The sequence below is a fragment of the Falco rusticolus genome, chromosome 18 (assembly GCF_015220075.1).
Source record: "Falco rusticolus isolate bFalRus1 chromosome 18, bFalRus1.pri, whole genome shotgun sequence".
Lineage (NCBI taxonomy): Eukaryota > Metazoa > Chordata > Aves > Falconiformes > Falconidae > Falco > Falco rusticolus.
This window is the reverse complement of record NC_051204.1, coordinates 4,484,960-4,506,621: the sequence shown is the minus strand read 5'-3', so window position 1 is coordinate 4,506,621 and position 21,662 is coordinate 4,484,960. Positions and strand designations below refer to the sequence as shown.

The 21,662-nt window shown below is 49.8% G+C and overlaps 1 protein-coding gene across 4 annotated transcripts in view; it reads left to right on the top strand.

Annotated features, from left to right (window-relative positions):
- Positions 1-441: 441 nt before the first annotated feature.
- MLLT6 (MLLT6, PHD finger containing) overlaps positions 442-21,662 on the top strand; it is a 47,382-nt gene continuing 26,161 nt past the window's right edge. Inside the window, exons 1-7 of one of the 4 annotated variants that reach the window (XM_037411114.1) lie at positions 442-584; positions 5,073-5,152; positions 10,006-10,060; positions 11,642-11,751; positions 12,228-12,331; positions 13,020-13,113; positions 14,328-14,435. In XM_037411114.1, coding sequence (XP_037267011.1) covers positions 11,704-11,751; positions 12,228-12,331; positions 13,020-13,113; positions 14,328-14,435 — 354 coding nt within the window. In that variant the 5' untranslated portion in view covers positions 442-584; positions 5,073-5,152; positions 10,006-10,060; positions 11,642-11,703. Of the gene's footprint in view, positions 585-1,130; positions 1,284-1,537; positions 2,418-5,072; positions 5,153-10,005; positions 10,061-11,641; positions 11,752-12,227; positions 12,332-13,019; positions 13,114-14,327; positions 14,436-21,662 lie in introns of those variants that run through there. The other 3 variants (XM_037411112.1, XM_037411110.1, XM_037411113.1) reach the window with 3 other exon arrangements.

Here is a 21,662-nt window from a genome sequence, read left to right as displayed (position 1 = left end):
ACGGGAGATCAGGAGACCTGGGCTCTGTCCCTCCGGAGCTGCTCTGTGTCAGGTAGAGCTGGAAGCCATAGGAAAGCATTACATGAATCCTTTGGCTTCCCCCTAGGCCTTTTTTCTAAGATTTAATTATTTTTGTGAGCCATGCTTGGGGTTTCCTCATTTCTCCTTGTCTGTTCTGGGTGAGCCGTCCAAGAAAGGGCTGTTCCTCGAGCAGCCCCACGACACCACAGGGAGTTACGGGACTTGCAGGTGCAATCCCACACACAGAATTACTCCCTGTACTTTAGAATCATTCCTTTGGACTGGTTTCCAGCCGATTTCTGGCCCTTGTCTTGCTGGGCATCAACCTCCAAGGGAGCATTTTTTCCTCCTTCCATGCAAAGACAACAAAACGGGTGTCAAGGGGTTAAAACCTGCTCCCGAGGAGCCCGGGGGAGCGGGACAGGCGGTGGCGCTCGCGGAGCCCCGAGCTGTCAGAGAGGAATTGCGGAGATAATGGGATTTGCGGAACGGTCCCAACTCATCCCTCCGAAGCGATCCATGTTGACTGGCTCGGGCAAGCATCCAGCGGTTTGCACACACGGGTGCACACTCGGATTCCTGCTCGGTTTGCTGGGGAGGGGAACGGGAAAAGGGGAAGGGGGGGGGAAGCGAACAAAACCATCGAGCAAGATGCAGCATAAAGCAGCCGGAGGGGGGGTAAAAAAAAAAAAAAAATTAATCTCACACGCACGGAGAAATGCACCCGACCCAGCCAGCCTGCAATCCTTGAACCTCAAATTTTATAGGAGAGTGCGGGCGGCGCAGCCATGATTGTGTGTGTGTGGGGGGGGGGGGGGGGGGGGGGGCTGGGGGGGGGGGGCTCTGTGTGTGTCTGTGTGTGTGCGTGTGCGTGTGCATGGGCGCGGGGTGAGCGTGCGGGGCGGGGGCGCGCCGCCCCCGGCCCCCCCTCCCCGAGCACCGCCCGGCTCCGCGCCGCCGCCCCGGGGGGTCGGACCCCCCGAGCCCCTTTCGGGGCGGCCGTGTGAAAGGCAGGCTGCGAGCGGGGAGGGGGGAGCGCGGAGGAGGAGAGGAGGAGGAGGAGGAGGAGGAGGGAGGAGGGAGGAGGAGGAGGGAGGAGGGAGGAGTGTGTGCGTAGAGGGAGGCGGGGGGGGAAGGAAACCCTCATGGAAGTATGAAGGAGATGGTGGGAGGCTGCTGTGTCTGTTCTGATGAGCGGGGCTGGGCGGAGAACCCGCTGGTGTACTGCGACGGGCACGGCTGCAATGTGGCGGTGCACCAAGGTAAGCCCCGGCCCGGCCCCGCCGCCAGCCCCGGGGCAGCGCCGGGCCGGGCCCCCCCCCCCCACCCCAGCCGGGAGCCCCGGGGAGGCCGGGGGGGTGCGGGGGCGGCGGGGCTTTGTTTTATCCCTATTGTTCAAAATAACGGTGTCGCCGCTGGCCTGGCTCGGCGGAGGAACCGGGGAGGGGGAGCGGCGCCGGGTGCCGGGGGCGAGGGGGGGGAGCGGAGTTGGCCATCAGCTGCACCCCCCGGGGCGGGGGGGAGGGCACGCACCTCCCGGGGCTCGGGGGGGGGGTGCCCGTTACCGGCAGTCGGTAGGGACCGTCGGCTGCTTCCTTCCGCGGCGGGGACGGGGGAGGGTCGCCCGTTTGCCACCCCCCCACACACTCCGGTGGCCCGGGAAGGGCGGGCTGGCGAGCCCCGGGCCGAGCTGAGGACCCCGTAACCGCCCCCGGGGGTCCGGTGCCCTCGGCTCGGCCCGGCGCCGCACATGGCCCCGGGTAACCCCCCGGGGGCGGCGGGGCCCGAAGCTGCCCCCCCGGCGGGGAGGAAGGCAGCCTTCGCCTCCCAGAGAGACGGGCTATTTACATTTTAAATGACTTGGAGCACGCCCCTACCGCACGGTATCGGGCTGGAAAGTTTGTCCTCGGGTCTTCGAACAACAAGAAAAAATTAAAAAAAAAATTAAAAAAAAATTAAAGATGTATTTGCTTTCATTCGCATCCAGCAGAAGGGCCCGGTGGTTATCCTGGTTGGTTTGTTTTGAATAACACGAAGGTTTCTGGTCTCATCTGGCATGTCTGTTTTTCCATCTATTATTATCCCTCCATCTCCCAGCACATCTCCAGCCTCTTCCTGCACAATCCCTCCCTCGGTGTCTCCATCCACACTCCCGGCTCCAGCTGCCAATGTCCCCGCTCTGCCTGCTGTCAGGCGCAGGGCTGGCTTTTTGCTTTTCGGATGTTCGGTGTCTCCGTACTCAGTTTTAGTAAGGAGTCGCTTCCAACCAGGTGACTAAAGGGGAGTTACAGTGAGGAGGTGAAGCTCGCAGGGGGGTTCTCTTCGGTGGAGGTGATGCTTGGGTGGCTCCTGTCATCAGGCAACCTCTCCAGTGTGCCTTGGAGGGACCTGGCAGGGTGAGGGTCTCTCTGGAAGGATGCTGCTCGCTATTTTAATTTTCCTGCTTGATGTCTTCCCTTCTTCCCATTATCTATCAACCCCCATGCTCGAGAATCGGTTTCTTCATCGCTCTCTTGTTTGGAGAGAAAGGGCATAGGCATCCGTATGCTCGCTCCCAAGATTATTATAAACACTTCTGTTTGCTGGCAAGAACAATTTCAAACGTGGATTGCTTTTATTCTTTTAGGGTGCCTCGTTTTAGACCCGGGCAGGTACGGAGGCTGGATGTGTTTGCTGCAGCAACCGGGAAGCGGGCGTGTAGCGTTGTTTTGGTAGAGCTGGAATATGTTATCAAAGTCTCCAAGAGGGCACTGCTCGTGTGTTTGGAAAACACAACTGTCTATTTAGGTCTTGTAAGAGTCCTTTGGGATGTAATAATTCATAAGGAGCGTAGCAGTGTGTAGTAGATGTTCTTCACCCCGCTTTTTAAAGCCTGCTCAGAAACCTAGCACTAGTGTGGTGCTTTGGTAGGCTTTTATTTCTTAAATAGAAACAAACCACTGTAGGGGATCATCTGGGTCATCTAGGCTCATTCTGTGCAATCACACACTGGGTTTGGTATCTCTTTGCACTGCTTGAATATCCACAAAACCAAAGTTACCTTTTGAAATGATTGTACAGGTGAACAAACCCTGTATTTTTTTTGAAGTTACATTACAGCTGCACATTAGGGCTGGTGCTTAGGAATATCAGTACCGTTACTGTGACGATGCTTAGAAATCTTACCTTTCCAGTAAAAACCTCAAAATGTTAACCAAGACATCTAGTTGGGAATGGAGAGTCTGATAACATAGTTAAGAACATTTACAAATCATGTTTTCAACTCTGCCATGCTTATGTTCTGTTTTCTTCCTTGTTTTCTTCCTTGTTTTCTTCCTTGTTTTCTTCCTTGTTTTCTTCCTTGTTTTCTTCCTTGTTTTCTTCCTTGTTTTCTTCCTTGTTTTCTTCCTTGTTTTCTTCCTTGTTTTCTTCCTTGTTTTCTTCCTTGTTTTCTTCCTTGTTTTCTTCCTTGTTTTTCCTTGTTTTCCCTTTCTTCCTGTTTTCTCCTTGTTTTCTTCCTTGTTTTCTTCCTTGTTTCTTCCTTGTTTTCTTTCTTCCTTGTTTTCTTCCTTGTTTTCTTCCTTGTTTTCTTCCTTGTTTTCTTTTTCTTCCTTGTTTTCTTCCTTGTTTTCTTCCTTGTTTTCTTCCTTGTTTTCTTCCTTGTTTTCTTCCTTGTTTTCTTCCTTGTTTTCTTCCTTGTTTTCTTCCTTGTTTTCTTCCTTGTTTTCTTCCTTGTTTTCTTCCTTGTTTTCTTCCTTGTTTTCTTCCTTGTTTTCTTCCTTGTTTCTCCTTGTTTCTTCCTTGTTTCTTCCATGTTTCCCTTGTTTTCTTCCTTGTTTTCTTCCTTGTTTTCTTCCTTGTTTTCTTCCTTGTTTTCTTCCTTGTTTTCTTCCTTGTTTTCTTCCTTGTTTTCTTCCTTGTTTTCTTCCTTGTTTTCTTCCTTGTTTTCTTCCTTTTTGAAGCAGTGGGCACAGGAGCTCGCGCTGGCTCCAGCTGAGTGCTTGCTTTTGGCCCTAAGCCCACTGCTAAAGATGGACCCAAGGCAGGCTCCTCAGTCATTGCTTTCATGTAGTTTCTATTTTCTTATGCGTATGCCTTGGCTCATCTTGCAGTCAGCTCTTTCCGTTTAACTCTACAATTGCTTTTGTTTTCCTGGCTGATGTGGAATAATAGACATTAGAGAGATGGAAAGAACCTATTGCGGGTCGTGTCTGGTCCATCCCCCAGGGAACATCACAGGATTGCTTCCAGCAGGATATTTTCAGATGCTTTGTCCAACCTAGTTTCAAATGTCTGGAGTGACTGGGATTCCATTCCAACCGCCAGCTTGCATTTGAAGGTGGAATTAGGAAGATACAATTTGTTCTTTCCTAGGAGACTCCTATACCCTCATCTGAGATGCATAGTGTTACTTCTTACCCCTATCTTTACCATCCTCTGTTGTTTTAAAGCTGCCTGCATGGTGGCTAAGAGCCCTTTCAGGGTCAGAAGTGCTTCATTTGGAGCTCACAAAGACTATCCTTGGACAGTTAGAGGGAGAATATTGCCGAAGGTGGTGAATAGTCTTCAAGCAATATTGCCCCATCAGAGAAGGAGGCTAATTTTTAAGAAGTGGGAGCTTCAGCTTGCAGAGGGAGACCCTGAGAGCATCAGTAGTGATGTAGAAAGTAAGAGGGATGCAGGGGATAGCTGGATAAACCCAGCAGTTTTGTTGGGTTATCAGCTGGAGATTTGTATTAACACAGAAACTGTTCCCAGGACTAGTCCAAAAAAGCCTGAATTCACTGGTCTTGGAAGCTTTTCTTCCAGATTTTCACAGCAATTTTTCATACCAGGCATGAGCTTGTTTGAAAACTTGAGTAAATACGTCACACCAGACCTCTTGTGAAAGGCTGTCTGCTGTTGCTAGTTATGGAAACTAGAAAGGGGAATAAAATGCGGTGTAGATGTAATTTTTGGTTTTGTCACCTGTCTCTAACCGACAACAGCTCTGGCAAACTTCTATATATACCTGAGAAGTGAAACAGTCGATTTAAGGATGGTCTAATGAACTCTCTTTGCTTTTCTTCCAGCTTGCTATGGAATTGTCCAGGTTCCCACCGGACCCTGGTTCTGTCGGAAATGTGAATCCCAAGAGAGAGCCGCCAGGGTGGTGAGTACGCAGCACACTTGTGTTTACACTAGATAGGTTTGTTGGATGCCCTTTGTGCCTGTGCTGGAACCAGTGTCATCCCCTGTCAAAAGTGACAGAACCTGGCATTTCAGCACTACTGTGATTGCAGTCCCAGCTCTGCCTGTAACCTGCTGTATCTTGTTTATACAATAGGAATAATTGTACCAAATAGCATTTTATACAATGCTAGTAGCATTCGATGAGAATGCTGCCAGAGGTGCTTTTAAGCAAGTTATCAGTGTGAAAATTTTTGAGTCTAGAGACCTCAATCTTCTTAAAAAAACCTTGGCATTCTTCTAAGAGGTGGTTTCCCTGCTGCTTTTTCTATTCAGCTCCTCGGGAAGTTTTGGAGTGGGGGAAAGCTGGCATCACCTGAGATGCTGCTGTGCTGTCAAACTCCCCGTGCTGACTGACAGGATGGATTGGCATTCGTACCTCGCTGGCAGCAGCAGCCTCCTGCATAAAGTCCTCTGAGTTTATAAAATGGCAGAGAAAATGACAGGAAGGTGGATCAGGGTTTAGTTTCTGTCTAAGTAGGAATTTAGCGGTATAGAACACTTTACAAATGTTCTTAATTAATTCTGGCATTTCCCGGTGAAGCAGGAAAGTGGAAACAAGCAGGCCAGCACTGCCTCTTAGGTCTGTGTGGCAGCGTTATTTGTGCAGTAAACTAGGCTGTGAGTTTATAGCACACTAGCTACTCTGCAGTAACTTCCCAGGTCAGCCCTTATCAGATAGGGCTGCACCAACCAGCTGCTGAGGCACTGGGGTGTAGATCCTTAATGTGTTAGTTATGCCATGAATGCCGCTTTTACTGTGCGGTAAATCTGGGATAGCTTCCCCCCCCCTTTTGCTTCTTTAAAGATGGGTTTAAATTAAACTTGGGCTTTCTTTACATGCAGGTGACCTCAGGCAGCACAAACAATATCTATTAGTGCCTGCACCGCCTTCTGAACTGGTTTAGCTAAACCTTTTGTAAAGTACACACCTAGCAAAGCTGGTGTAGGTGACCTCTGAATCTGCAGATCTGTGCAGGCCTGAGCAAATGGCGTGCTCCTTCTCAGCTGGGCGCTCCGCGTGCGGCAGTACAAAAGTTTAATCTGTTTCACAGATGGGCGAAGAGCTTGGCAAAGATGAGCGAATGGGGGAATTAGGTATCTGTACCATGCTTTCTACATTGCATTAACTCATTCCTCCTTGGAAGTGGGAGTGTAAACAAGACCAGACTTTCAGACCTGAGCTCTTTTCCCATTGTACGATGCTGCTTTTATGTGCACTGCAGTAAAGAAGATCAAATGTGTCTTTGAGCAGTTTTACATCCTGCAGATAGTTTTGTAGCAAAGACAGGAATTTGGATTTCATGGGCCTCCTTCCCCCGGCTCTCCCAACCATGCAGGCAGAGAGAAACTCTTCAGCCTCAGCTACGGTTCAGTGTAAGCTGTAGTAATACATGTACGCACAAGTCCTCCTCACCTGTGCTCCTTGCAAGGACTGTAGCTTTTCACTTGCACATTTCATGCTCCAAACTGCCTCCAAGGTATCAAGAAAACAATACCCCCGCAGGTGGCTCCGTACTTAACTCGCCTTCAGTGAAATCTGGTAGACAATGCGTGGTGGGCTTCAGTCATGCCATTCAGTTCTGTGGCATTCAGCCCTGCTACTATAATAACTGAACAGTGATAATCTTCCTTCCTAAGCAGAGCTGGGGGTGATTTCCTATCTAAATCCCTCACCTTTTCAGTTAAACACCAGCAGTCATAGCAACAGACACGCAGATGGGTAAATACTTAAAAAGAATCTAGTTCTTTGATGTAGGGAACAGCATGATCAGAGTAAGGGAAATGAGTCAGGTCTTGCGAGATCTGTGCATGGCTCTGCTACTAAAGCACTTTGGATTTGGGGTCTCTGGTCCAGTGAGGCTGGAGGGTATGACTCTTCCACTGCCCTGGGGTTTCACTGCACCTCTCTGCCTGGCTTTCTCCAGCTGTAAAAAGGGCATTATCAGCCTGCAGACACTGTCTTGAGGATCTTGGAAGGAGAGATGCTGCTATTTGAGTTCAAAATACATTGACAACAGCAGCAGGATGAATTGATATTTGTATTTCTTTCATAATGACTGCGTGGCAAACTCCTTTGAAAAACAGCAATGCTTCCCACATCTGCCTTCACAGAAGAATCTTAAACCAGTTTGCAAGCTTTGTCCATAACAAATATATTTGTTGGCTAAATATTGATAGTTTTGCTTTGAAAGTGAGATTTGGAGGCACGGAGCTTACAGCGCTCCTTAGTGGGTGCTTTAAAACACGGTTTCCTGATTTCTGTGCCTCTTCTCTGGAGAAATGGACTCCATCCCCTCTTCAGCGATGGAAAGAGAGCTCAGGACTCCTCGCTTTCAGTCGGCAGGTGTAGTCACTTGGTGGTGGATCCTGAAGTTAGAAGCCCCAGGAGGTCAGGAGCTCTAACCTTACCCATCACAACCTGGTTTAAATCAACCGAGCTCTGCTGTTTTTCCAGAGTTGAAATAAAAATCCTGGAGACTGCCTGGGCCCGTGCAGGTTGAATAAAAGGCAGAGGTAGGGCTAATCCCTGCTCTAACCCCTCCTCAGATGCTCAGGTCCCTAAAGGATGCTGTGGACGCTATTGTGCTTAGAGTAAGCAACTGAAAGCCCCTCCACTTTGTAATCAAATTGTCTAGGAAGCCCGGTGAGCTGCAATGGCCAGAGGGCACTCATGTGAGGGATCATGTGAAGGCTTTAGCTGTCATTTCGAGGCAGGGCTATTAAAAGTCTTGTGTGGGGCCGATGGAGCTGTTAACCCCTCTTGTTACAATCAGAGCTTTGCTAATCGCATGGTGGGAGAGCCGCTTTGATCTGAGGGGTGGAGGGGAGAGCGGAGGGGCCTTTTCAAGTGCAAATTTCTTATTACAGTGTCTGGGTTAACCCAGTTCTTCTGTCTCGGCTCTGCCGGGCTTTCCACAGTAATTGGGAGAGCAGCTCTCCAGCCCTCCGGCAGCTTGGACCTAACCAGGAGCAGTGGGAAACCTCCTGCGGTCGTCCATCCGTATTTCCAACGAAGTTGCCGGGAAAGTGAGATGGGCTTTGTCCCCTCATCTCTTATTTATACGTTATCACAGGGATTTTGTGCTTGCCGAAGGTGCCCGTTTGACAGCCCGGCACGCTCGACTCCCAGGAAAAGCTCCGGAGCATCGGGCCGAGCCTCCCTGCTGCCCGTGGCATTGCAATCCTATTTATTAAGCCCGTTGGCCCAGGAGGCAACATTTCAGCAGAGGAAATCTTGCTGGAGGAAAACCGCCTTTGTTGGAAGGTCCTGGGGGGCTGTTTGGTGGCAGGCGCTTTTGCTTGTGGCCAGTTTTTGCTCGATACGTCGGTGTTTTTCACAGCGTGGGGCACCTGCCCCTGAAGTGCAGGCTCATGGCAGCGCATCTTGCTTTCACACCAGGCACCTCATCTCAAAACTTTCTGGCGAAGCAGGTTTTTCACAGAAAATCAGGGGGTGGGGGTGTTGGTTTTTTGTTTTGTTGTTTGGGGTTTTTAACAAAACAGTAGTTTCCACCAGGGAGGGAAAAGGATTGTGCCTCCTGGATTCTCAGGCCTTTTTTAAAATCAAAGAAAACAAAAAGCATGTAGATGTTTTTCCCTGAGTGATGCTATGAGAAGGCAGCGACTGTTTTTGGGCAGCTGGGCCCGGGGGGAGCCCTTGGGGCTGGAGTGTGTTCCCCCACGTGTGAGGTGCCCCCGCGCCCACACCCCATCTTTCCCCAGCACTTCACAAGGGCGTTGTGGCCAGGGCAGAGCCGGTGAGGCTGGGCAAGGCTGACATTAGGTGACATTTGTGAGGTGAGGAACGGCACCAAGGGCCATTCTGTGTTACCCCGGCTCTTGCCGCCCTGCCTGGCCAGACCCTCCGCATGCCTCTCCCTCCCCGGGTGTCATGGCGGGGGGTAAGGCCTGTTCCCGCCATGAGGGAGGCCCCTTGGCAGGTTTGGGCTGCCGCTGGCCTTGCAGGCCTCGCTGCCCTTGGGCCCTGGCGTGAGAGGGCTTGTCTCCCATTGCCCTGTGGCCGCTGGCCCCCGCTGGAGGAGGCAGCGTGTCCCCCCTCATGGTTTTCCCCAAAAGCAGCCATTAGTGACTGGGCATGGCAAGGCCCATCATGGCACCAGGCCTGCAGCCTCCTGCCCAACATGATGGTGCTGAGGGAGCTTCTCCATCCTTCTGGATGGCAGGGGCTTGCCGGTGCAAATGCTCCCCTCATGCCTTCTCCATCATACCTCAGCCACCCCCAAGCTGGGGCTGGGAGCAGGCAGGGTGCCCACTGACCAGTGCCGGCCATTAGGGCCAGGCTAGCCATGACCCCACACGCCCCACCAGCAAAAACGTCACGGCAGCCTCACCTGCCTCTCATGAGACTGGAAAAAATATCGCAAGAGAAAAAGAGAAGGAAGGACGGAAAGAGGCAAAGATAGATAATGGCTTCATTTTATTTGCCTTCTGCTCTCTGAGTCATGGTTTTCAGTCTTACTCCCCAACCGCAAAGTCTAAAACTTTTATCTTAAAAAGCCCCGTGAAAGTCAAAGTTCGCTTGTAGTCCTGTGGCTCTTGGGCTGAGGCTTTAAATACATCCCCTCAAACAGGACGATATTGAGCTGTGTCAGAGTATCTTTTTTGCACCCAAGCCGCTCTCAGCCCTTCTTCCACTTCCTCTCTTTGAACGCAGCTCCATCTTTCATAACCATGTTGTAAATGAATCATCTCTTTTCTGGCCCTGTGCCCCTGGGAATTAGATTAAACTTGTTGTTTCTGCTTAATTTCAAGAGATGTGAACTGTGTCCCCACAAAGATGGAGCCCTGAAACGGACCGACAACGGAGGTGAGTACCTCTGCGCAGAGCCGGGTATGTCATGCAGAGCCTCTGGGGACTCGGCAACCGTCCCAGGAGTAAAATAATTCATTTCTGAGCCTATGTCACCAGAAAGGGAAGGCTGGAGGCTCCAGAGGAATGAAAACACTTTGCCTGTTTCTTAGAAAACTTCACTCTCTGCACCCCCCGTGGTGAGAAGACCTTTCCTTGTGAGGGGGGAACCTGCCTGTCCTCTGGCTGGCATCAAAGCAGCCCCTGAAATGTGCAGTTTCTTGAGTTTAACCTCGCAGCAGTTGGTGCATGATCTGGCATTGTTTACAGAAATGTGGAAGTTGCAGAGTTACTTGCTGCGCGCTTGCACAGCAGCAGTGTGATCCTCAAGTTAACAGAGCCTCAGCCTTGTGATCTCATCTGAGGGCAGGGACCAGGATGCAGTCAAGATGTTTTTCTCTGCAGGACTTATCTGCTCATCATTGATGGTTCTCAGCCTCTGGTGCTGTGAAGTACTGTGGAGGCTGATTTCAGTTGTCAGAGCCTGTAGCTATTGATGCTGCTGGCTGTATAGATCAAAACCTTATTTTTCATAAAGGCTTCTGTACCTACCTGCCACTTACCTTAATACAGAAAGAGTTAAATTAGGCAAGGAGGTCTTTATTCTGATAGATCCCCTGTCTAGAGAAGATACACTAAGTCCAGGATATTTTGTAGAAGCATCTGTTAGAGCTGGTCTTAAAGTGCCAAGAGCCTTAGTGCAATATGGGCAAACATTGTGTTGGGGGATTGTTTTATAATAACATAGCATTTTTCCAGACGTGTTATTACATGGTTTGGTCAGGTCTGTGTAGACAAGCACAAGAAATGTTACAGCCAAGCCACTGTACAGAATTACATGGCCCAAGCACTAACAATGCTGCATCATTCTGTAAGCACAGAGTTTGGTTCTGCCTGCCCAGGTGAATCCATCCTAATTCTAGCTAAATCCTTCCAGTGCAGTATCTTTACCGGTATGGATCAGCACCCAAAGGCTCCTGACCTTCAAACTTTCTCAGTTCTGTCCTGACCAGATGGAATTTCAACTTACACATTTGATTTGGGAAGTGTCTTGGTGGACTTAGATTTTAATCTAACTTGGCTTGCTGAAAAAGAGCCCTCTTTAGCCGTTGATAACAGCCAATAAAGGGAGCTTTGTTTCCAGTGGCATGGGACTACACGTCAAACCTGTCCCATCAGCATCATTTACTGCTTGGATGTTTTTCATGGGCTTGGTTAGGTCTTCAACTCTGGGTCTCAAGTCCTGAGGGGGTGCTTTTAAGAGCAGTGAGCGTTGTACAGTTCTCTTCCCAAAGAACTATCTGCTTTCTTATTTAATGTGGAGGTGGTATCTGTCTATCTTTCACCCACAAAGGATTTGATTCCTAACCAAGTTACAACAAGCAGTATTTCAAATCTAAGATCTACCTTAAGTTGGCTCCCTTCCTGTGCTCTCTTCCTTCTCTCCCTCCCATGCTTGCCTGCAGCCCTGTCTGAGTTTAAGACTCTTTTGGGTCGCACCATGTGAATATCCACTCTCTGTCTGGTTTGCTTCCCCAGGGTGGGCCCATGTCGTCTGTGCTTTATACATCCCAGAGGTGCAGTTTGCCAACGTGCTCACCATGGAGCCAATTGTCCTGCAGTATGTACCCCATGACCGCTTCAACAAGGTGAGGCCACGTCTTTCTCATGCTGTCACTTGCCTTGGCTTTTTTGGGTCATCTTATTCTACCACATCTCCTGTTGAAATTATTTTAATGTTCAGGTACTCGGGTTCCTTTAAAAATAACTAACAAAGTACATCCCTGTTCTTGCAAATAACTTTTTGGTCCTCCGTTTCTCTCTTCCCCAACTCCCTGCAACTTGGGCAATCTCCACCTTGGAGCTGCATGTCGATTACTGCACATTTTGATCTGGCACAGTTGTTATTTGGGGAGAAAAACAAGATGTATGAGTTCTGTGCATGCCACTGAGAAATAACCCAGAGCTCTTGTTATAGGAGGGAGATGACTGGACACAGAGTTATTAGTTCTTGAAGGCTTTGCCTCCTGGTGAACAGTGAAAGCAAAGTAGATATTTTGTCTGCCTCTTTGAGTGAGCACTTTCCCTTTTGTGTTTTTGTTGTTGTTTTTTTTTTATTTTGCAGACCTGCTACATCTGTGAAGAGCAGGGCAGGGAGAGCAAAGCAGCCTCTGGAGCATGCATGGCCTGTAACCGACACGGCTGCCGACAAGCTTTCCATGTCACCTGGTGAGTTCCCCACAGCATCACCCCAAGAATAACCCCCGCTGTTGGTTTTTGTGCTATGGTTTTGAGATTGCATTAAATGGGTGATGTGGGGAGTTGGGCTAATCACCCTGGTTTTATTTTGTGCAAGGGGTATCTCATCCTTGCTCAGTTTGTGGGGGGAACTTCCCCAGCAGTGAGCCTTCCCTGCTGGGAACTAAGGCTGGGGATTTCCCTAAGACTGTGTGGAATCCAAGAAGAGAAGAGATGAGTCACAACCCAGGAATGTTCCTTCTCCAGCAGAGCACAAGCAAGAGTATCATCTAGATGATGTGTTTTTAAGGGCTGATATCCTTGCAGCCTGAAAACAACATCACCTATTGGCACAACAGGGAGATTCCCAGCTTCACATAGGTTCCTTGCTCATGATACATCTTTTGTGGGAATTGTTACTCGTCTCTCAGGCCTCCCTTAATTAAAATAAAAATTGCAAGACAATCTGGGAGAAAAGTACTGACAATTTTATAGATCTTAATGTGATTTAAAAATAGTCTGAACTTTTTTCCTCTCTCTGTGCATACTATGTGCCAAGCAGAATAGGAAACTTCAAGACCCTGCCTGGGTATCCTGAACTATTCTTTTTCCCTTCGATGGGATATGTGGTCTGGCTGTACAGTTTGCTTTATCCTCCTTCTAATTGCATGTATTTCAGTGCCCAGATGGCCGGCCTCTTATGTGAAGAGGAAGTCCTAGAAGTTGACAATGTCAAATACTGTGGCTACTGCAAGTACCACTTCAATAAAATGGTGAGTTTCTTCATCCCTGCAATGGAGATTTTTTGTCACATGAAAGGCGTTGTCTTCATCCTAGGCTGTGCCTGTGCTCAGAGCGGTAAGAAATGCCAAGAAGACAAAATCAAGGTCTGCAGCCTGATTCCGTTTTCAGCCATTCGGTCAGAGTCACTTAGAAATAAAGATTCATTTCTATTTTGCATTTCTGTAGCATCTTTTTTTTTTCATTTTCAAAACTAGGGGTTGAATTCTTCCCATCTGTTTTGGCTTCCCTGTACAGCTGAAAGATAAGTCCCAAGAAAGGGGAGCAGCCATGGTGTTCAGTGCTCCAGGGAGTCAGGGGTATAGCTCAGGCACCCTGGGGAGCAGGGTAACACAGAGCAGCCAGACCTTCTGCCTGAGGACAGAGGTAGCCCAGAAGAGACATGGAGTCATTCACTGTTTGAGGAATATTTGGGGCAAAGGACTTCCCCCTATTAATTACAGTACTGAGAGGAAAGAGAGGAACCCTTTTCCTGTTCTGCATAATTAGTAGACACCTGCTCTCCCCCCTCCAGCAAAAAGGAAACTTGATCCTCTAGCTACAGCTTTATGTCTCAGTGGCTCCTTTGTTGCTGGCCTTTTCCACTTTCCTTCCTGCTTATCAGTGCTGTCACATACAGTGACTGATGTCTTGAGCTTCCCATCAAAGTCAAACTGGAGGACACCTTCCCTGCCCTTCAGGTACCCTCAGTATCTGACACAAGCGTAGCTCTGTATCAAGTTTTACTGATGCTGAGATAAATAGCAGGACTTCTGCTGGTGCCTGGAGCCTGAGAACAGGGCATCCTTCCACGCCCCACGCAGAACTGAGAGCTGGACAGTGCTGTTCAGGAGGACTGAACCACATTGCTGCTACCATTTATCTTGTGTACAGAATGATCTCTTAGCAGCTGTGCCTTTCTTGTACAAGTGTCAGTAAGCATGGGCCACCAAGAGCCAAGGATTTGGGGAGTTAGATCTACATGCTGTTCGTAAGCCCACTCATACGGTATCCACTGGGGTTGGCATGTTAGGAATCAGGCTGGGCATCGGGTACAAGAAGTGTTTGGTTCTGCATGTGGTAGACAAACTATTTACTGTTAACTTTGCTCACTGTAACAGTGAAAGCTGAACTCTGTAACACTGTTTCCTCTCTCTCTTTCTCTCTCCGGTTCTCCAACTACTGTCCCCTTCCCCACTTACCTCAGAAGACCTCACGTCACTCTGGAGGTAGCTCCTTCATCGCTGGAAGAAGGAGTCGATCCACATCCCCTGCTCAAGAGAAGCATGTATCCCACCACGAAAGGCCAAAGAAGGTAAGATTTGCGCAGAGTTTGTCAATCCAGAGAGGCACAGTCATGTGGGATGGAGGTGAGAGGGGGAAGAGTGTGCAGAGAGCACCGATGGCTCTTCAGGTGAGCCCTGACTCTGCAAAGAGTTTCGCAGTCAGAGATCTGAATAGCAGCTGCGTTTGTAGCCAGGCCTGTGGAAACGTGTATGCAAATAGAGCAGCACAGCCATGGGGAGCGTGAGGCCAAGTTTGCATGTTCAGCTTATGCCAGAGGAGTCCTGGCAGGACATGCCTGTGAAACGTGCAACTTTCCCCTTTCTGTCCTGTGGCAAGCCCACTCTGAGGATGACATTGTGCTACAGTTTCCAGCTCCTGACTTGAGCTGTGTGAAAGTAGTTTGAGCTGTAGTTTTAAGCGCAGCAGCTCAAGAACATAAACTGAAGGTCGTTGTCCTCAGATCCCAGAGTCCAAGTTTTAAAAGGCAAAAAGATTCTGATTAGTAATCTGCATTGTGGCCAGCAGGTTAATTGTAGGCAAGAACAGTAATTGGTATAAATTAAGTAATATTACTTTGTTAGGCAGATTAACCAGCCACAGGGATTCCACCTGCTTCAAGTCTACCTGTGAAAATAGTTTATCTTCATTAAACAATTCTTTAGAAGAACATTGCATGCCAGATCTGACTGGTACGGTAGTTATTTATCTAACTCTGCTGGCTAAGATGTACTCATCAAAACTGCTGCAGTGTTACAGGACATGTTAACAGCACACCAAGGTTCATAATTAACTAATTGACTCACGTGACAAATGCTCATATTTCACGGAAAAGCAGCAGTGAACCTGTAAGGCAGAATCCCAGCAGACTCCTGGGTTCTGACAGGGGTGCATGTGCCAGTGGGAAGGGTCTGTACCAAAAGAAATGAGGAGGCCAGGGGCTTGTGAAGTACTTGTTGTTTATAACAGTAAATAGCCCTAAAAGGCAGGAAACGCTTGTTCTGGAGGATTCAGGTTCTAAGGCAAGTGGCAGGAGAATAAGAAATCTTTCCTACCCCTTGATGGATACAGCTTCTGCAATACCAGGAATCCACAACAGCGTACTGCCAGCCTCCTTTGCACCCTGTCCAAAGCAGTGGAGTAGGTTTGGAAGCAGAAATAACTTATATAGGGATACTGTCAGCATGGTCAGATAGTTTTTAAGACTTTATGGGCCACATCCTGGTTTTTGTTAGCAGAAATCCAGAATTACTCTACCAAGCAACCTCTGGATATATTCCAGTGTAGTCAAAAGCTAAATTGACCTTGTTGTATAAACACAATTGATGATACCCCTGCAAATTGTGGCGTGAGTCTTTTAAGTCTTGCCATAGGTGTTTGGCTGTTTACTTCTTTTTTGTTTGTTTTTGCCTTGTTGCAGTAGGCATCCTCACAATGCATAAATGAATTTGCATGGTTAATGATAGTGACCCATATCCAGAAACAGCCTGATGACACTCCGGTGGGTTATGTGGCCTAAGTCTGATGGACCTCAGCCCAGTCTCCAGAGGACAAGGGCATCCAGGCGTTCAAAAGCAGTATGGCCATCAGTTAATACTGACTGACACCCTCCTGGCATGCCCAGCTGAGAGTCCATAAATTCTGTGGGCAGGAAAGACATCTCCTTCTTTATTTAAGGAGGTTATCCCGCAATATCCAGTTTGGAACGCTGCCCGCCGTGTCCGTTAGGTGTTTGGGAAGCTTGCCTAAACCATACCTGATACATGGGCAAACAAGGCAAACCTCGCTCACAAAGTGGTGCCTACCCAGCTGCCGGCACCAAGGCAGTAAATTTCCTACTGCCGACAAGGCTGAAGTGTCCGGGGAGTATTTACGCCTCTTGTGTGTTCAGCTGCTGCGAGCAGAGGAGGTGGCGGGAGGGAGAAAGAGCATCTGTGCCATGGACGGGGGAGCGAGCGCTTGGCACAAGGTGAAGGGCTGTACTGGAACGTGCTATTTTTAGCCAACAAGCAGGCAAAGGGGGTGGGGGAGAGGGCAGGATCGGGGTGATTGACGGCAGCTTTGGAGAGCTCAGCTGTAATTATAACTGACAGACTGCGCGAGTCCAAGGCTGGGGACTGTACGAGGGTTTCTGTATTTGTACAGCTTTTTTGGGGGCAGGGGGGGGGGAGCGTCATGTGCCTGGCAGGTAGGAGCCGGGGTGGTGCTGCTTCCCAGCTTTGGTTGGGAAAGCAGGTCAGCACCAGGGGGAGAGCGAAAACAGAAGGAATATGGATTTATTTATAGCCCTCTCAGTGGCACTTGCCACTATTGTTAGCCTCTGGGTTCCTCAGAAACGTGCAGGGACTCCGTCTCGCTGCTGCCTCACCACTCTCCCCTCCTGATGGCTCATCGGGTTTACAAGCAGCAGATCCGATGGAGGCCCCTTCCAGGGCCGGGATCGCTTGGCACAGCCGCAGCACAAGTGCAAAATCAAGTCCTTCCACTTAGAGAGCACGGAAAGGGGGCCGAGGTGTGCAAAGCAGCTGAGAAGGGCAGGGTTAAGAAAGGCACTCCAGGCTTCCAGGGGTGTTCCCTAGTTTACAGGCCTGGGAGCAGCTGTGAAGTGCCAGGAGGAAGGACTGGGTTTGGGGTGGTGTGGGAGCAGAGACTTTTCGAAGGGGTACCCGAAGAGGGGGTTGATCTGTTCCTTCCCACATGGTTTTGGAGTACGTGACTAGCAGTGCATGATCTAACTGCACATGTTTCAGAGGAACTGGGTGTGCTGCTGCGCTGACCTGAAGTAGAACAGCTTTTTTTTGAGCCTGTCCAGCTGTGCAGCTGGCTGGTCCCTTCCTCCCAGAGCCGGAGGCGTTGCAGGGGAGCTGATCACTCGGCGGCAGAGTGGAGCGTGTGTGAGTCCCTGGGTTGCAGGTGCTCCTGGCTCTCCGCTCCAGAAGGAGCTCAGTGCCTGACAGCTCCCTTCCAGTGCAGGGCTGTGGCTGTTTACTTAGGCTTTACAGAGCAAAACTCTGGCTGAGTTAACGACTAAGTGAGGGGCACAGGCTTTAACCCAGTGGCTTCAGTAAGACAGCAAAGACTTGGGATTTGGATTCCTAAGCCCTGCTGTAAAACAGTTCAGCATTTGTGAAGAGTCTTGTTCTCTGTGGAACAAGGGACAATTGTGATGTGGACTGCAAGCCAGCATCGGCATCCCCTGCCTCTTGCAGGCACAAATGATACCAGCCCAAGCATTTCCTTCGGTGCTGTCCTGAAAATGGGAAAGCTCCAGGCTTTGGTTTTTCCTCAGAACATACCAGGCCTTAGCAAAACCGGCCCCATTTATTTCTTTGGGGTTGGTATAGCAATGTGTGTGCTCTACCCTGTGGGAGCCTTTGCGGGGTTTGTTTGTTTAAAAAAAGAAAGAAAAAAGAAAGAAAGAAAACAATAGCTAAATACCAAGAAAATGCTGGATGACGCACAGGGGTTGAATGAAGTACAGATGTTCTGTCACCTATATTGTCTGCTTGAAATGCATAGAAAAAAATTACCATGCTCTGTGGAATGAAATTTGTCACACCAGGAGCAGACAGGAGCACATGCACTACAACATTTTTAGGCGTATACACCATGGAGGGAGATGCTTGTCCAGTGTTACTTTTAGTGAACACCTGGAACCCATAAGCAAGATCAGGGAACTTTTAATTTGGATATGGGACGTTGTTCTGAGAGGCACGGTCCCTGCCCTGTGACACAGGAAAGTGAGGCAGGCACTTGGAGCAAATAAGCCTACCTGCAGCTGTTCCTCCAGTCTAGGTACAGAGGCAGTTCTCCACAATCCTAACACACCTTTGGCTCCCGAACTGCTTCCCTAGGCATGGCAGGGGACAGCTTTATTGGGGTACAGGGACTGTGTGTGTCCTGTCCCCCTGAGCACCAGCCAGGGTAGTGTACGAGCCCCCGGTCCCGTGACGTCTGAGCAGATGCATGGCAGAGCCTGCCTCCAAGCTGCCATTGCCTGTCCATCTAGACCTGGTGCCAGTGGAGGAAACGAGCCAGGGATCCGGCCTGGCAGATCCAGCACACTGGACAAATTGTACTGGGCTGAAATACAAACCCGGTGGGTCTGTGTGGGGCTTTGTGTTTGCATTCGAGTTGGTGATGGCGGTGTGCATCTTGGAGTTTTGTGTCCACGCAGGCATCGATGGGCAAAGTGGAAGTTTTTTTCAAGTGATATGCAGGTGGCTGCTTGCAAGACCAGCACAGATTTATTTTTTTGGGAGGGGAAGGCGTACTGAGTCTAAATCTCCTCTAATCTAGCCAGAATAGCCTTGTTTCACAGCATCCTTGGCTGGCATTCTGTGGCCTCTTGTTACGTGGGTGTTTAACCGCCCCCAGCAAATCCTTCCATTAGCAGGGGGTGCAGCAATAATTTGAGAGCGCACAAAGCCCAGCCAGGGCTCTCTGTCTGTCCTTGTGTAAAAACCCTCCTGCGCTCAGAGGGTGTCTCAAGGCAAACCCACGAAATCCCCAGCACGGCCCCGGTGTGAGTGAGGTTGCAGGCAGGGACTCAGTGTCCCTCTGTCCGGTGCTGCCTTCCTCCTCGCTGCGGCTGCCATGGCTGCAGCCCAAAGCCAGGCCTCCTTCTCCGGGTGAGGGAGTTCAGAGAGCCTGGGAAAGAGGGAGGGAGCAGCAGAGCCCACTTGGCTCTTCCCAGCTCTTCCCTCCCTCCTTCCCCTGCCCAATCTACTTTTAATGATCCAATTGCTGGTGTCCAGCAGATTAAAAGAGGGGGCTCGTGGAAGGGGAGATGGCAGTGGGGGGGAACAGGAGGAGCTGTGTACAACCCTTTTTGGCAGCGAGAGATCCCGTTTCGTTCCTCCAGCGCTGGGGAGCTCGAAGGGAGATTGTGTCGCCGGCACGCCCCCCCTGGTGCAGCCGCGCTCCCCCCCGCCGCAGGCCTGGCCTGCTCCGTGCCCACATGCCAAGCCCCAGCTGCTCAGTCCTGCATGGAGAGAGTTTGTTTTCCGTGAAGTTTGTTGCTGGGGGCAGGTTCACGTTCCCTGCAGACCAAGCCAGCCAGCCTGCTGCAGGGAGCGCCGAGCGGCTGCAAGGTAGGGCTCGGCTTTTGCTTGCAAAGATGGGATGGGGGTGTTGAAAGCTTTCCGGCTCTCACAGTGCATCCTCCCTCCCTCCCCTTCCCCTGACTCCAGCTTCGTGGCACAGCCAGGGAGGTCTCTGTGGGCAGGCTGGGCCGGTGGTAGCAGCTATATTGGCTGTGAAGTTTCCTGGAAGGAGGCTCTGCAGAGGAGAGTGCCTCTGTGCTGGGGAGATGAAGTGCTGGATGCAGAAGAGCCAGGTGGGGAGGGGACATTTCAGAGACAGGGGACCAAGTGCTGTTTTCCCCCTCTCCCCTTGCCCTGCCCTCCCTTTGCACCCTGCGGCTCTTGCAGGAAGCATTTGGAGCCTTCCGGTTCCTGGAGAGAACCCACACGTTTAAAAAGCCTGTGGTGCAAGTTGGGGAACGCCCTGGGTTGTCTGAGGGCCTGTCAACACAGGCAAGATAGCCAGGAGTGACTGAGCACCCTGACTCTCTCAGGACCTTGGTCTCTGCGGGCAGTCGGCATAACCTTGCCAGCAGTGCCTTGATGTGGGGGCAGCCTGCCCCATCTGCAAAGTGTCCGTGGGGTAACCTAGTTAATCGTCCTGCCTGTTTAGCGCAGGGCACCGCATTTCCCCCGTAATATTGAAGAAGATGTCAGATCCTATTGCCTTTTTGCGTACCCAGAAGTATTAGAGAGTAACTGGAGGGTGGGGAGGTGGGAGAGGTGGGAAGGCGGCAAACACCCAGGCTGTGCAAAGCTGAAGGGCTGCAGCCCAGAGAGCTCCTGGGCGTCCTGTCCTGTGGGCTTCTGCTCTGCCTGGGCAGAAGCAGCACAGAGAGCATGTAGAGGATGTGTGGGACAGGCAGACGTTCTTGGTGAGCACACCGGAGGAGCAAGGTGTGCTTGTGGGCATGGCCTGGCACTGTGCGCAGGGACACGGAGCACAAGTGCAGCTGAGCTCCTTGTCAGGCTGTGGTGGTTCTGGTTTCAATGCAGTCCTGGTCTGTGCGGGACAGATTTTCTAAATAGTTAAAAGAGTGCAGTTGCTCAGCACATGTAGTCAGGGCCAGATCTTCAAAAGAGCTCAATACCCAGTGTTTAGCTTTTTGGAAAACCTGACCGTTTATTCAAGCATCTAAATAGGATCTGAAACATTCCAGAAATCTGGTCCCTATTGTGCAGGCAGGGTTCTTGCTGAATATGTACATATGTATGCACTCCTACATATAACCAGAGGACTGCTCAGTTAGCTGTTGTAGTCTCTGCGCTGCCGACAGCAAAGGGAGATTTTTCCGACAGGAGACAGCCAGGATGTTGAAGCTGGAGGATGTGAGTTTGGTGGTTGCCATCGCAATGCAGTTGTGGGAGGTTTTGTGGTTTACTGTGGCAATAGTCAGGACATTTCTGCCTTTCCCCACGCATGTGCATGTGTGTATGTATGTAGGTGTGTAGGTTCATTGTCATTAGCCAAAATGACTTGGCTCTGCCTTGTCTCGTCTTGACCATGATACATGAAATTAAATCATTATAGTGCTGTCTCACTGGCATTTGCAGCAGTGTATCTTATTCCCTCTTGTTGCAACTTGATGATTGAAATGCATTTGGGATCTGAAAATGAGAGAACAAGCGTTGTGGTATTCAGAAAGTGTAAGGAACAGGGTTTGTGCAGTTATTTGGCAAAATGTATTGTAATGAGGTGTCTGGCCCCTGTTTTCCATTTCTGGCTTCCGTGAGTGGCACTCGCAGCATCTGTAAGTAGGTGAGTGTGTGTCCAGGTAGGGTGGAGATTCCTGACTTTTCTTTCTGAATTTATGGATGACTTTCTGTGAAATATCAGCACGTTCTCATCCTGTGTGCCCTGGTTTCCCCATTTGTAAAATGAGATGTAGATATTAAAAACCTCTCTTCAGCTCGTTGAAACTCTCTGCTGTGTGCTATTGAGTGCGAAGTGTTACTACTATTGCAATAATGAACACTGATGTGCACATGGTCTGTGACAAGCTACTTAGCTAACTGGGCCACGGTTTCCACATCTTCCTGTCCTAGAAGACCCATGAGACTTAGAATTTATAGCACGAGAAGCCCCCAAGTATTTAAAACATTATGAGATTTAGTAAAGATTTAATTTTAATTTGTCTTTCGGCACTTAGTCTGTAGAAATAACATTTTCAAGT